At 35.7% G+C, this 13057-nt stretch overlaps 1 protein-coding gene across 5 annotated transcripts in view; it reads left to right on the forward strand.

Moving 5' to 3' along the window:
- The window catches only part of LOC142237228 (proton-coupled amino acid transporter-like protein acs), a 152631-nt gene extending 140094 nt beyond the window's left edge, over positions 1-12537 (forward strand). For all 5 annotated transcript variants that reach the window (XM_075308599.1, XM_075308598.1, XM_075308597.1 and 2 more), the window contains 3 exons: positions 3721-4539; positions 4611-4770; positions 10843-12537. In XM_075308599.1, the coding sequence (XP_075164714.1) occupies positions 3721-4539; positions 4611-4770; positions 10843-11100 (1237 nt within the window). In that variant the 3' untranslated portion in view covers positions 11101-12537. The remainder of the gene's footprint in view (positions 1-3720; positions 4540-4610; positions 4771-10842) is intronic.
- Positions 12538-13057: the final 520 nt, after the last annotated feature.

A 13057-nucleotide genomic window follows, 5' to 3' on the forward strand; every position in this document is an offset into this window, starting at 1 on the left:
CCAAATACATACATTTAAATATCACTCGATCTGGACAGAATTTGATAGACTTCTACAAAATCTATAGACTCAAAATTTAAGTTGGCTAATGCACTAGCGTGGAACACAATGTTAGTAAAAACAAGTATATACCGTAAGTTCGGCCAGGCCGAAGCTTATGCACCCTCCACCATGGATTGCGTAGAAACTTCTACTGAAGACAGTCATCCACAATCGAATTAATTGGGTTGCGGTAACTTTTGCCGATGACAAGGTATCTTAAAACTTCCTAATATCGTAATATATACCCTGTAGTCCATACGTGGTAAATATTAAACTTAAAATGGCCGTTTAAATACGTATATAATTAAGTTTGACAAAATTTTCTATAGAAATAAAATTTTGACAAAATAAAATTTTGACAACATTTTCTATAGAAGTAAAATTTGGACAAAATTTTCTATAGAAATACGATTTTACCAAAATTTTCTATAGAAATAACATTTTGACAAAATTTTCTATAGAAATAAAATGTTTACAAAATTTTCAAAATATTAAAAATTTGGACAATATTCTCTATAGAATTAAAATTTTGACAACATTTTCTACAGAAATAAAATTTTGCCAAAATTTTCTATATAAATAAAATTTTGCTAGATTATTTTTGCTCGATTGGCAAGCATGATTATGAACCGATATGGACCAATTTTTGTGTGATTGGGGATCGGCTATATACAACTAGAGACCGATATGGACCAATTTTGGCATGGTTATTAGCTGCCATATATTAACACCACGTTGCAAATTTCAACCGGATCGAAGGAATTTTGCTCGTCCAAGTTGCTCCGGAGTTCAAATCTGGGGATCGGTTTATATAGGGGCTATATATAATTATGGACTGATATGGACCAATTTTTGAATGGTTCTTAGAGACTATATACTAATACCATGTACCAAATTTCAGCCGGATCGGATGAAATTTGCTTCTCTTTGAGGCTCCGCAAGCCAAATCTGGGGATCGGTTTATATGCGGGCTATATAATTATGGACCGATGTGGACATATTTTTGCATGGTTGTTAGAGATCGGATGGATTTTGCTCCTCTAAGAGGCTCCGGAGCAGAGAATGAAGCCGCCGAGTCGAGCCGCCGATTTTAGTCGTCGCCGACCCGTTTTTAGCAGTCGACGCCGCCGCCGAATATGTCGACTCATCTCGACTCAAATTTAGCCGCCAATTAATCTAAAATATTGATTTATATCAGAAAAATTAAATAATATTCGCTATAGTTTTTGCCAAAATTTTGAACTTTCCACCTTCAATCAATTAGTATCAAGTTGATGTAATAGTTTTATAAAAATTTAGCTCAAAAAATTTGAATGTAATGTAAATTTCATTGTAAGATTGGTTGTACAACTAATCTCATTACAATTCGGAAAACTTCAAATTGATTTTATAATAGATAATTTTGCGCCGCCGAATAGACAATTTTTTATCGGCGTAGCCGGCAAGTCGCCGCCGCCGGAGGCAAAAAATTAGTGTCAGCCGCCGCCGACAAAAATGGGTCGGCTTCATTCTCTGCTCCGGAATTCAAATCTGGGGATCAGTTTATATAGGGGCTATATATAATTATGGACTGATATGGACAAATTTTTGAATGGTTCTTAGAGACTATATACTAATACCATGTACCAAATTTCAGCCGGATCGGATGAAATTTGCTTCTCTTAGAGGGTCCGCCAACCAAATCTGGGAATCGGTTTATATGCGGGCTATATATACTTATGGACCGATATGGACCAATTTTTGCATGGTTGTTAGAGATCGGATGGATTTTGCTCCTCTAAGAGGCTCCGGAGTTCAAATCTGGGGATCGGTTTATATGGGGGCTATATAAAATTATGGACCGATATGGACCAATTTTTGTATGGTTCTTAGAGACTATATACTAATACCATGTACCAAATTTCAGCCGTATCGTATGAAATTTGCTTCTCTTTGAGGCTCCGCAAGCCAAATCTGGGGATGGGTTTATATGCGGGCTATATAATTATGGACCTATGTGGACCAATTTTTCCATGGTTGTTAGAGAACATATACTAACACCATGTACCAAATTTCAGCCGGATCGGATGAAAATTGCTTCTCTTAGAGCAATCGCAAGCCAAATTTGGGGGTCCGTTTTTATGGGGGCTATACGTAAAAGTGGACCGATATGGCCCATTTGCAATACCATCTGACCTACATCAATAACAACTATTTGTGCCAAGTTTCAAGTCGATAGCTGGTTTCGTTCTGAAGTTAGCGTGATTTCAACAGACGGACGGACGGACGGACGAACATGCTCAGATCGACTCAGAATTTCACCACGACCCAGAATATATATACTTTATGGGGTCTTAGAGCAATATTTCGATGTGTTGCAAACGGAATGACAAAGTTAATATACCCCCATCCTAGGTGGAGGGTATAAAAAATAAGGGAAACATTTAAATCTGAAGCAATTTTAAGGAAACTTCGCAAAAGTTTATTTATGGAGCTATATCTAGATCTGAACCGATTTCAACCAAATTTGGCACGCATAGCTACAATGCTAATTCTACTCCCTGTGCAAAATTTCAATTAAATCGGAGTAAAAGATTGGCCACTGTGGTCATATGAGTGTAAATCGGGCGAACGATATATATGTGAGCTATATCTAAATCAGAACCAATTTCAATAAAATTTGGCACACTTGACTACACTACTACTTGTACTCCTAGTGCAAAATTTCAACCAAATTGGGGTAAAACTCTGGCTTCTGGGACCGTATTAGTCTATATCGGGCGAAAGATATATATATGGGAGCTATATCTAAATCTGAACCGATTTCAATAAAATTTGTCACACTTGGCTATAGTACTAATTGTTCTTCTTGTGCAAAATTTTAAGCAAACTAGGCTTAAACTCTGGCTTCTGGGCCATATAAGTCCATATCGGGCGAAATATATATATAGGAGCTATATCTAAATCTGAACCGATTTCTTCCAAAATCAATAGGGTTCTATTCTGAGCCAAAACACATACTGCGTCCTAGACTTTGATTACAAAAATGTGTTCACGGACAGACGGACATTGCTATATCGACTCAAGAGCCCACCCTGAGCCATGTCTATCTAAACAAACATATGCACTAACTTAAATTTCCCTGTTCCACAGTGTGGTGCAGGGTATAAACATAGCGGTGCATATTTAATATAAATATTTAATGTCTCGGCTAACGTAGAAGTAGAAACCGAAAGAGAGTTTTTTTCCTCATTTTTCAAATAATATCTAAAATTCTGAAAATGCATCACATATGAAGAATTAGTAGAATTAATGTAGAAATCAATGTAGCGAACGTTTAAAAACATGACTTCTGTCCTATGCCATACAAATCTCAAATTTATTGAAGCTAATAATTTGTCATGTTTAGTTCATGTTTTATGGAAAGGACGAATTGCATAAAATCTAGACAATATCGTTCAATTTTCCCACGAACTTATTAATTTTTTCCCCATAGGTTAGGTGAAGTGGCAGCCCGATATATCGGGCTCACTAAGACTATTCAGTCCATTGTGTTACCACATTGGTGAAATTTTTTTCCCATAACACATATTATTTTTTCCAGTGTAAAATTAAAGTGCAAAATGTACTCTTCAAACATTACAAAATAGCCCTCATATACTTATGTGATTATTAACAATCAAACATTTTATTTTTCAGGGATATGGAAACTTTTGTTCATCTGCTGAAGGGCTCCCTGGGTTCTGGCATCTTAGCCATGCCAATGGCCTTCCTGAATGCAGGTCTTTGGTTCGGTCTAGTTGCTACCTTTTTAGTTGGTACACTCTGTACCTACTGTGTACACATTCTGGTCAAATGCGCCCATATACTTTGTCGAAGGCGTAAAATTCCCATGATGGGCTTTGCTGATGTTGCAGAACAGGCATTCCTTGATGGTCCCGTCGGTTTGCAACGTTGGTCACGATTCATACGCTTCATTGTGAACACGTTCCTGGTCATCGATCTAATTGGTTGCTGTTGTATTTATTTGGTGTTTGTGGGGACCAATGTCAAACAGGTGGTGGACTTTTATATGGAAGATGGCAGTGAGATTGGTATAAGGCCATGGATTGCTATTGTTACGGTTCCCCTGATATTTATGTGCCTCGTCCGAAATCTGAAGTTTTTAACTCCATTTTCTATGGTGGCAAATCTATTGATGTTCGTTGGAATTATTATCACATTCACGTATATCTTTACCGACTTACCATCTACTACTGAACGTGTAGGCGTTGCCGATGTTGTCCAATGGCCATTGTTCTTCGGTACTGTGATTTTTGCCTTGGAAGGCATTGGTGTAGTTATGTCTTTGGAAAATGACATGAAAACCCCCACTCACTTTATCGGTTGCCCTTCGGTCTTGAATTTGGGTATGGGTGTTGTGATTGCCTTGTACACCATGGTTGGATTCTTTGGTTATTTGAAATATGGTTCTGAAACAGCTGGAAGTATTACCCTGAATTTACCAGTGGAAGATAAGTAAGTTTTACATTTAACATTGAAATTGTTGCATGCAAATACAATATGGTACATTTTTACTTTTATTTTAGGTTGGCTCAATCCGTTAAATTGATGATTGCCATTGCCATCTTCTTTACATTCACTTTACAATTTTATGTTCCCATAAGCATCATCTGGAAGGGTATACAACATAAAATTGCTCCTGAGAAGCAAAATTGGATGGAATACGGATTGAGAATTTGTTTGGTGGTAAGTAAATAAATATAACCATAAAGGGTGATACGGTCAAAATTTGTTCAATATAAACTTGACGTATTTCTTTCAATTTTGCATTTAAAAAACCTGAACACCCCTCATTTTGAAGGTGTGTGTGTGTAGAATTTTGCTCCTATTTTGATTTTGGAATTCACTCTTCAGTTGTAAAAATGCCGTCCAAGCAAGAAGAGCAGCGTATCAAAATTTTGCTCGCGCATCGCGAAAATCCGAGCTACTCGCACGCAAAGCTGGCAAAATCGCTAAAAGTTGCCAAACCGTTACAACCGTTACAAATGTAATTAAAATGTTTGGGGAACGTTTGTCGACTGCCAGCCAGGAAGTCTGGATCAGGGGGAAATCGAAAACCGGAAGCCGCTGAGACGACAAAGAGAGTTGCCCGTAGTTTCAAGCGAAACCCTAACCTCTCTCTCCGAGATGCCGCAAATAAGCTGGGTGTATCGTCTACAACCGTGCATCGAGCCAAAAAACGAGCCGGACTATCGACTTACAAGAAGGTAGTGACTCCAAATCGCGATGATAAACAAAATACGACGGCCAAAGCGCGATCCCGGAGGCTGTACACGACGATGCTGACGAAGTTTGACTGCGTGGTAATGGACGACGAAACCTACGTCAAAGCCGACAACAAGCAGCTTCCGGGACAGGAGTTTTATACGGCAAAAGGAAGGGGAAAGGTAGCAGATATTTTCAAGCACATAAAACTGTCAAAGTTCGCAAAGAAATATCTGGTTTGGCAAGCCATCTGTACCTGCGGCTTGAAAAACAGCATTTTCATAGCTTCCGGGACTGTCAACCAAGAAATTTACGTGAAAGAGTGTTTGAATAAACGTCTGCTGCCTTTGCCAGCCATGGAGTGGTACGCCGCCAACAACGTGCAGGTGGTTCCCAAGGACAAGAACCCTCCCAACACGCTAGAGCTCCGCCCAATTGAGAAATACTGGGCTATTGTCAAGCGGAACCTAAAGAAGACCAAAAAACTGCTAAGGACGAGCAGCAGTTCAAGGCAAACTGGCTTTCTGCGGCGAAGGAGGTGGACAAGGTGGCTGTACAAAATCTGATGGCAGGTGTCAAGCGTAAGGCCCGGCAATTCGGATTTGGAAAAGCGAAAGCCTAACTGAATAATTTGATTTTTGAAATAAACGATTTCACCGATTTACACGCGTTTTCCCTTGACCAAATTTTGACCGTATCACCCTTTATGCATAAATAAATAAGTGAGAAAGAGTTATAGTAGATGAAGCCGACTATGTAGTCTTAATGAAGTGCTGGAACACAAAACCAAAAAAAAAAAAATTGATTTAATATTGAAATCAATTAACGTAGTTCATTTTATATACCCTAAACCACTACTAAAACACCACTATGTGGGTATAAAAACTTTGCCAAAAAATGTGCCTACCAGAAATATTGATTTTAGACCCCATAAAATATATACCGCTCGACTCAGAATCACCTCCTGAGTCGATATAGCGCTTGGTGTCCGTCCGCCCGTCTGTCCATGTATTTGTTGTTCGCAGGATTTCGGTCACAATTATTAACCGATTTTGATAAAATTTGGTACAGGGTATTTTTTGGGTACAAGGACGAACGCCATTGAATTTGGAAGAAATCGAATCAAATTTAGATATAGCTCCCATATATATGTATCGCCCGATTTCGACAAATGGGGTTACGTTACGCTTTTTTACTAACCGATTATCAAATTTGACACAAAGTAATCTTTTTCATTATCCTTTAAGTGTGAAAAATTTCATTGAAATCGTTTCAGATTTAGATATAGCTCCCATATATATGTATCGCCCGATTTTCCCCAAATTTGGCCACCAAACCCTTATTTATTACCCGATCTTACTCAAATTTAGCAAACGGTAATCTTCTATGGTATCAACCAAACCTGTCAAATATCATTCAAATCGGTTCAGATTTAGATATAGCTTCCATATATATGTACACTGAAAAAAAGCACGCCCGGTTCCAAAGATTTTGTCTTTACTTTAAAAATTTTGGTTTTGGTTTGGTTCCGAGCCAAAGAAGCGGAGAATACAAATAAGTATACTTTTAAGACACAATTCTCTTTTAAATTTGGGTTTTGTGTACTTGCTTCTAGGAAGCAAATTTTAATTTTTCGCTTTTTCACCTTTTTTCTTCATATGCTATCAAAGTCCTTTAAAATCGAGTTAACGACAACTTTATTTTCCAAATTAAGACTCGACTTCCAGTAAAAATTATGCTATGTTTCAAGTAAAAAACGTCCTTAAAATAAAGTGCTGAAAAACATGTACTATTTTTGAACGATTTTTTTCTTTGTAGTCAAGATAGACAACAAATATAAAGACAATTTTATTAATTTTAAAGAAATTTTCTGAATTCTTAAAGTCAAGTTGACCTAAGTCAAAAAATTGTTCTCTCATGTTATGATATCCATTTTTAAGCCAAATCACTTAATTATAAGGACAACACGACTTCATTGAAAAGTTTATCGACTTTTCGACAAGGAAAAAACTGTATAACATATTAGGTTAGGTTAGGTTAGGTGGCAGCCCGATGCATCAGGCTCACATAGACTATTCAGTCCATTGTGATACCACATTGGTGAACTTCTCTCTTATCACTGAGTGCTGCCCGATTCCATGTTAAGCTCAATGACAAGGGACCTCCTTTTTATAGCCGAGTCCGAACGGCGTTCCACATTGCAGTGAAACCACTTAGAGAAGCTTTGAAACCCTCAGAAATGTTACCAGCATTACTGAGGTGGGATAATTCACCGCTGAAAAACTTTTTGGTGTTCGGTCGAAGCAGGATTCGAACCAACGGTGGCTCCCTATAACATATTAGACAAATACGTCTTCTATGCTAAGCAAAGTGTGCATTGGTATTTTAAGGACATGCAATTTTTGGCCTCACGACAATATATTTTTCAGTGTGCAATTCCTTAATCTTATTTTTAGATTTCGATTTGATACAACACTTTCTTATGTGAGTTCAAGAGTCAATATGAATTTAATTTTTTCTGGATTTTTTCAGTTTGACTTAAAATTTTTTCTTTCTTACATTCCAATTATTTCACTTATTTTATATAAAAACTGTATTTGACGACAATTAAGTGAATTGGAGTGAAATAAATGGGATGTAAGGAACAAAAAATTGTAAGTCAAACTGAAAAAATTCAGAAAAATTAAATTCATATATAAAGTTATTACTCCTTCAATAGATTTATCAATAAAAACCCTGGTGAAAAAGTGGGAAAAAGCCGACGAAACGTTCAGGAAATTATGAAACAAATTTGTTATATTTGCGCCTTCAAAAAATTGTTCAAAAATAGCCCATCAAAAAGAATTAAAAACTTAAATATTACATTGGTCATTAAAAGAGAAATAAAAAATATTTTTTATTTAAGAAATAATCTTTAAGTTAAATCATGTATTGAATTTTTGGGTAAGAATTATTTTAAGGATTTTGCATCTTTGGTTTAAAGTTTTTATACCCTCCACCATAGGATGGGGGTATATTAACTTTGTCATTCCATTTGTAACACATCGAACTATTGCTCTAAGACCCCATAAAGTATATATGTTATATATATTCTGGGTCGTGGTGAAATTCTGAGTCGATCTGAGCATGTCCGTCCGTCAGTTGAAATCACGCTAACTTCCGAACGAAACAAGCTATCGACTTGAAACTTGGCACAAGTAGTTGTTATTTATGTAGGTCGGATGGTATTGCAAATGGGTTCACTTTTACGTACAGCCCCCATATAAACCGAATTTCATTTGATCCGGTTGAGCTTTGGTACATGGTGTCAGCATATTATCTCTAACAACCATGCAAAAATTGGTCCACATCTGTCCATAATTATATATAGCCCCCATATAAACCAATCCCCCATATAAACCAATCGGTTCACTTTTACGTATAGCCCCCATATAAACCGAATTTCATTTGATCCGGTTGAGCTTTGGTACATGGTGTCAGCATATTATCTCTAACAACCATGCAAAAATTGGTCCACATCTGTCCATAATTATATATAGCCCCCATATAAACCAATCCCCCGATTTGGCTTGCGAAGCCTCTAAGAGAAGCAAATTTCATCCGATCCGGCTGAGATTTGGCACATGGTTTTAGTATGTGGTCTCTAACAACCATGCAAAAATTGGTCCACATCGGTCCATAATTATATATAACCCCCATATAAAGCGATCACCAGATTTGACCTCCGGATCCTCTTGGAAGACCAAAATTCATCTGATTCAGTTGAAATTTGGTACATGGTGTTAATATATGGGCTCAAACACCTATGCAAAAATTGGTCGAAATCGGTCCATAATTATATATAGCACCCATATAAGCCGATCCCCAGATTTGACCTTTGGAAGAGCAAACTTCATCTGATTCGGTTGAAATTTGGTACGTGACTCTTGGAGTAGCAAATTTCATCCAAGTCAGTTGAAATGTGGTACATTGTGCTAGTATATGGCCGTTAACAACCATGCCTAAATAGGTCCATATCGGTATATGGTTATATATAGCCATCAGATCAATCGATCACCAAACACAAAAAATTGGTCCATATCAAGTTCATAATTGTATATAGCCCCTATATAAGCGACCCCCATATTTCAATTCTGGCTCTCCAAGTACCGTGCAAAAGCCCATATCGATTCGTAATTATTTGTAGACTTACCTATACATACCTTTTTTGTCTAATATATACCGCTTATATCGGGGCTATATAGAATTATGAACTTCGGACCAATTTTTGTGTGATTGGGGATAGATTTATCTGAGGGCTAAATATAACTATAGACCGATATGGACCTAGTTAGGCATGGTTGTTAACGGCCATATACTAGCACAATGTACCAAATTACAACTGACTCGGATGAAATTTGCTCCTCCAAGAGGCTCCAAAACCAAATCTCGGGATCGGTTTATATGGGGGCTATATATGATTATGGACTGATATGGACATCTTTTGGCATGGTTGTTAAATATCATATACTACCACAACGTACCAAATATCAACCAGATCGGATGAATTTTGCTTCTCTAAAAGGCACAGGAGATCAAATCTGGGGATCGGTTTATATGGGGGCTCTATATAAATATGGACCGATTTCGACCAATTTTTGCATGGTCATTAGAGACCACATACTAACACCATGCACCAAATTTCAGCCGGATCGGATGAAATTTGCATCTCTTAGAGGCTCCGCAAGCCAAATCGGGGGATCGGTTTATATGGACCGATTTCGATCAATTTTTGCATGGTTATTAGAGACCATATACTTACACCATGTACCAAATTTCAACTGGAACGGATGAAATTTGCTTCTCTTAAAGTCTCCGCAAGCCAAATCGGGGGATCGGTTTATATGGGGGCTATATGTAATTATGGACCGATGTGGACCAATTTTTGCATGGTTGTTAGAGACCATATACTAACACCATGTACCAAATTTCAGCCGGATCGGATGAAATTTGCTTCTCTTAGAGCAATCGCAAGCCAAATTTGGGGGTCCGTTTATATGGGGGCTATACGTAAAAGTGGACCGATATGGTCCATTTGCAATGATTTCAACAGACGGACGGACGGACGGACATGCTCAGATCGACTCAGAATTTCACCACGACCCAGAATATATATTTTATGGGGTCTTAGAGCAATATTTCGATGTGTTACAAACGGAATGACAAAGTTAATATACCCCCATCCTATGGTGGAAGGTATAAAAAAGAATAAATTAAAATTTGTTTCGTGAATCACTTCAATTCTACTCTTCTTTGGTTCGGAATTAATACCAAAATCATTAGTGTTTTTTTGTTTTTAGTGCAGACTACACGAAAAGAAATAATTTGTTTGATTCGTGTAATAATGATTTTTAAAGTTATTTATAGTCCAAACTTTTTTTTGGACGGCAATCAAGACTAGAAGAAGACTAACTAAATCTTGTTATAATAAAACTTAGTACAATTATTATTATTTTTTTTTTCATATTTGCTATGACCGATGAATTATTAACAAATATTTTCTATTTATTTTAGATACTTTGCGGAGCAATTGCTGTGGCATTACCCAATTTGGGACCATTTATTTCGCTTATCGGTGCTGTGTGTCTGAGTACCTTGGGTATGATTGTACCATCCATTATTGAATTAGCCGTTTACCATGAAGATCCCGGCTATGGTCGCTGTAATTGGCGTCTCTGGAAGAATATTTTCTTGATTTGCTTTGGCATCGTGGGTTTTGTAACCGGTACCTATATCAGTATATTAGAGTTCCATGCTGAATTCAGTAATTGATCAATTTTAAGTATTTTTCATTAAATTTTCTTTTTGTGTAAGATGATATTTTTTCTATTAAACTTTTTATGATTTTATATAGTTTTAAATATAGTCTTAATTCTACCGATAATGATAACAATAATAATACTAACAAATGTAATTTATGCACAATACCACAAAACAGGGATCATAATGAAAACTAACTCAAACTTTTATAAATCTAATATGAGTATTTGATTCGTTAAAATATTTAAAATATAAATCTATATTTAAAAATAATATATAAAAAAATATATATATGTATATTAATTAAACCCCCAGTTTCATATATTCTGGAGGCAGATCGTTGAAAAAGACAATTGTTTTTGAGATATAACAAAAAAAAAATAATTTAAAACCATAATTTGGCTCAAAAATTGTTTAATTAGTATATGATTTTATTTGTGATCAGAAACTAATGTAAGTTAAGTTCCCTTAGAATTAAACCAAACCCCATAGTACCTTTTGCTAAAATAAAACAATAAAAAAACTGTAGTATGATTTTAATGGAAAAACAAAAAAATATATATATGATAATTCTTAATCCTTATTTAAATCTGGGCCTAAAGAATTTTTAATTATATTTTGGCCTAGCGTTATTTTTACTAACATCCGTATTTCCATCTTGTTTTAGATCTTACAAATTTTGAAAAAAAAAACTCATTTTACTTTTCCATTTATTTGTTATTTATAAACACTTAGTAAATTCTATCATCAATCAAAACTGGAACATTGTTGTTGGTTCTTGCTACTTGAAGCTTAGTTGTAATGATTCTTAAAATGTTCAAAATATCTTAAAGACCAAAAATCTATTTTATTAAAAAAAATTAATTTAAACAATTTATTTCCTAATTAAAATATTTTTTGTTTAGCTATGGAAACTGTATACAACAAAGGCAAAGAAAATGGACTTTCAATGATTCAGTATAATGGCAAGATTAATTAATGTTGAAGAAGAACCCAGCAAAAAATTTGGAAGCCATTACTGTTAATGTACTGCTCTTCTAGAGATTAACTTTATTTTCGTTTAACAATAAGTTATTATGAGGTGATATAGAAAAATTCCTCGTTTTATACAATAATAGAAATTTCCAAAAAAACAAAAAAAAAACACTATTTGAAGAAAGAAGGCTAAGGTCAATTCTAAAAAATTCTTAAAATTAAAAAAAAAAACTCTTTAAATTTGTGGAGTTTTTGTATCTTGACCACAAACCAAAAAAGCATTCAAAAATAGAAGTTGTTTTTCAACACTTTATTTTAAAAACGTATATATAGAATAATTTCTACTTGAAGTCGAGTCTGAATTTGGAAATTTAACATAAATTGTCGTTAGCGCGTTTTTAAAGCTCTTTGCTAGCTCATGAAGAAAAAGCGAAAAAAAAACGAATAAATTCCAATTCGGAATCAATACCAAAATCATTAGTGTACAAAATCTTTGGAACCGGACATGCTTTTTTTCAGTGTATGTAAGAAAAATTGAGACATTAGAGGGTTAATGGAATGGATTTACTTTTACGAAAAGTGGACAACAATAGGCTTGTTTAGGTAATTTTCCAATAAAAGTTATTCAGTATAAACTTGCAAGATAAAGGGTGATACGGTCAAAATTTGGTCAAGGGAAAACGCGTGTAAATCGGTGAAATCGTTTATTTAAAAAATCAATTTAAATTTCTTTTTCAAGTTCAATTAGTATAAAATTCAGGAAAAATATTCAGTTAGGCTTTCGCTTTTCCAAATCCGAATTGCCGGGCCTCACGCTTGACACCTGCCATCAGATTTTGTACAGCCACCTTGTCCACCTCCTTCGCCGCAGAAAGCCAGTTTGCCTTGAACTGCTGCTCGTCCTTAGCAGTTTTTTGGTCTTCTTTAGGTTCCGCTTGACAATAGCCCAGTATTTCTCAATTGGGCGGAGCTCTAGCGTGTTGGGAGGGTTCTT

This window comes from Haematobia irritans, chromosome 4, assembly GCF_050003625.1.
Source record: "Haematobia irritans isolate KBUSLIRL chromosome 4, ASM5000362v1, whole genome shotgun sequence".
Classification (NCBI taxonomy): Eukaryota; Metazoa; Arthropoda; class Insecta; order Diptera; family Muscidae; genus Haematobia; species Haematobia irritans.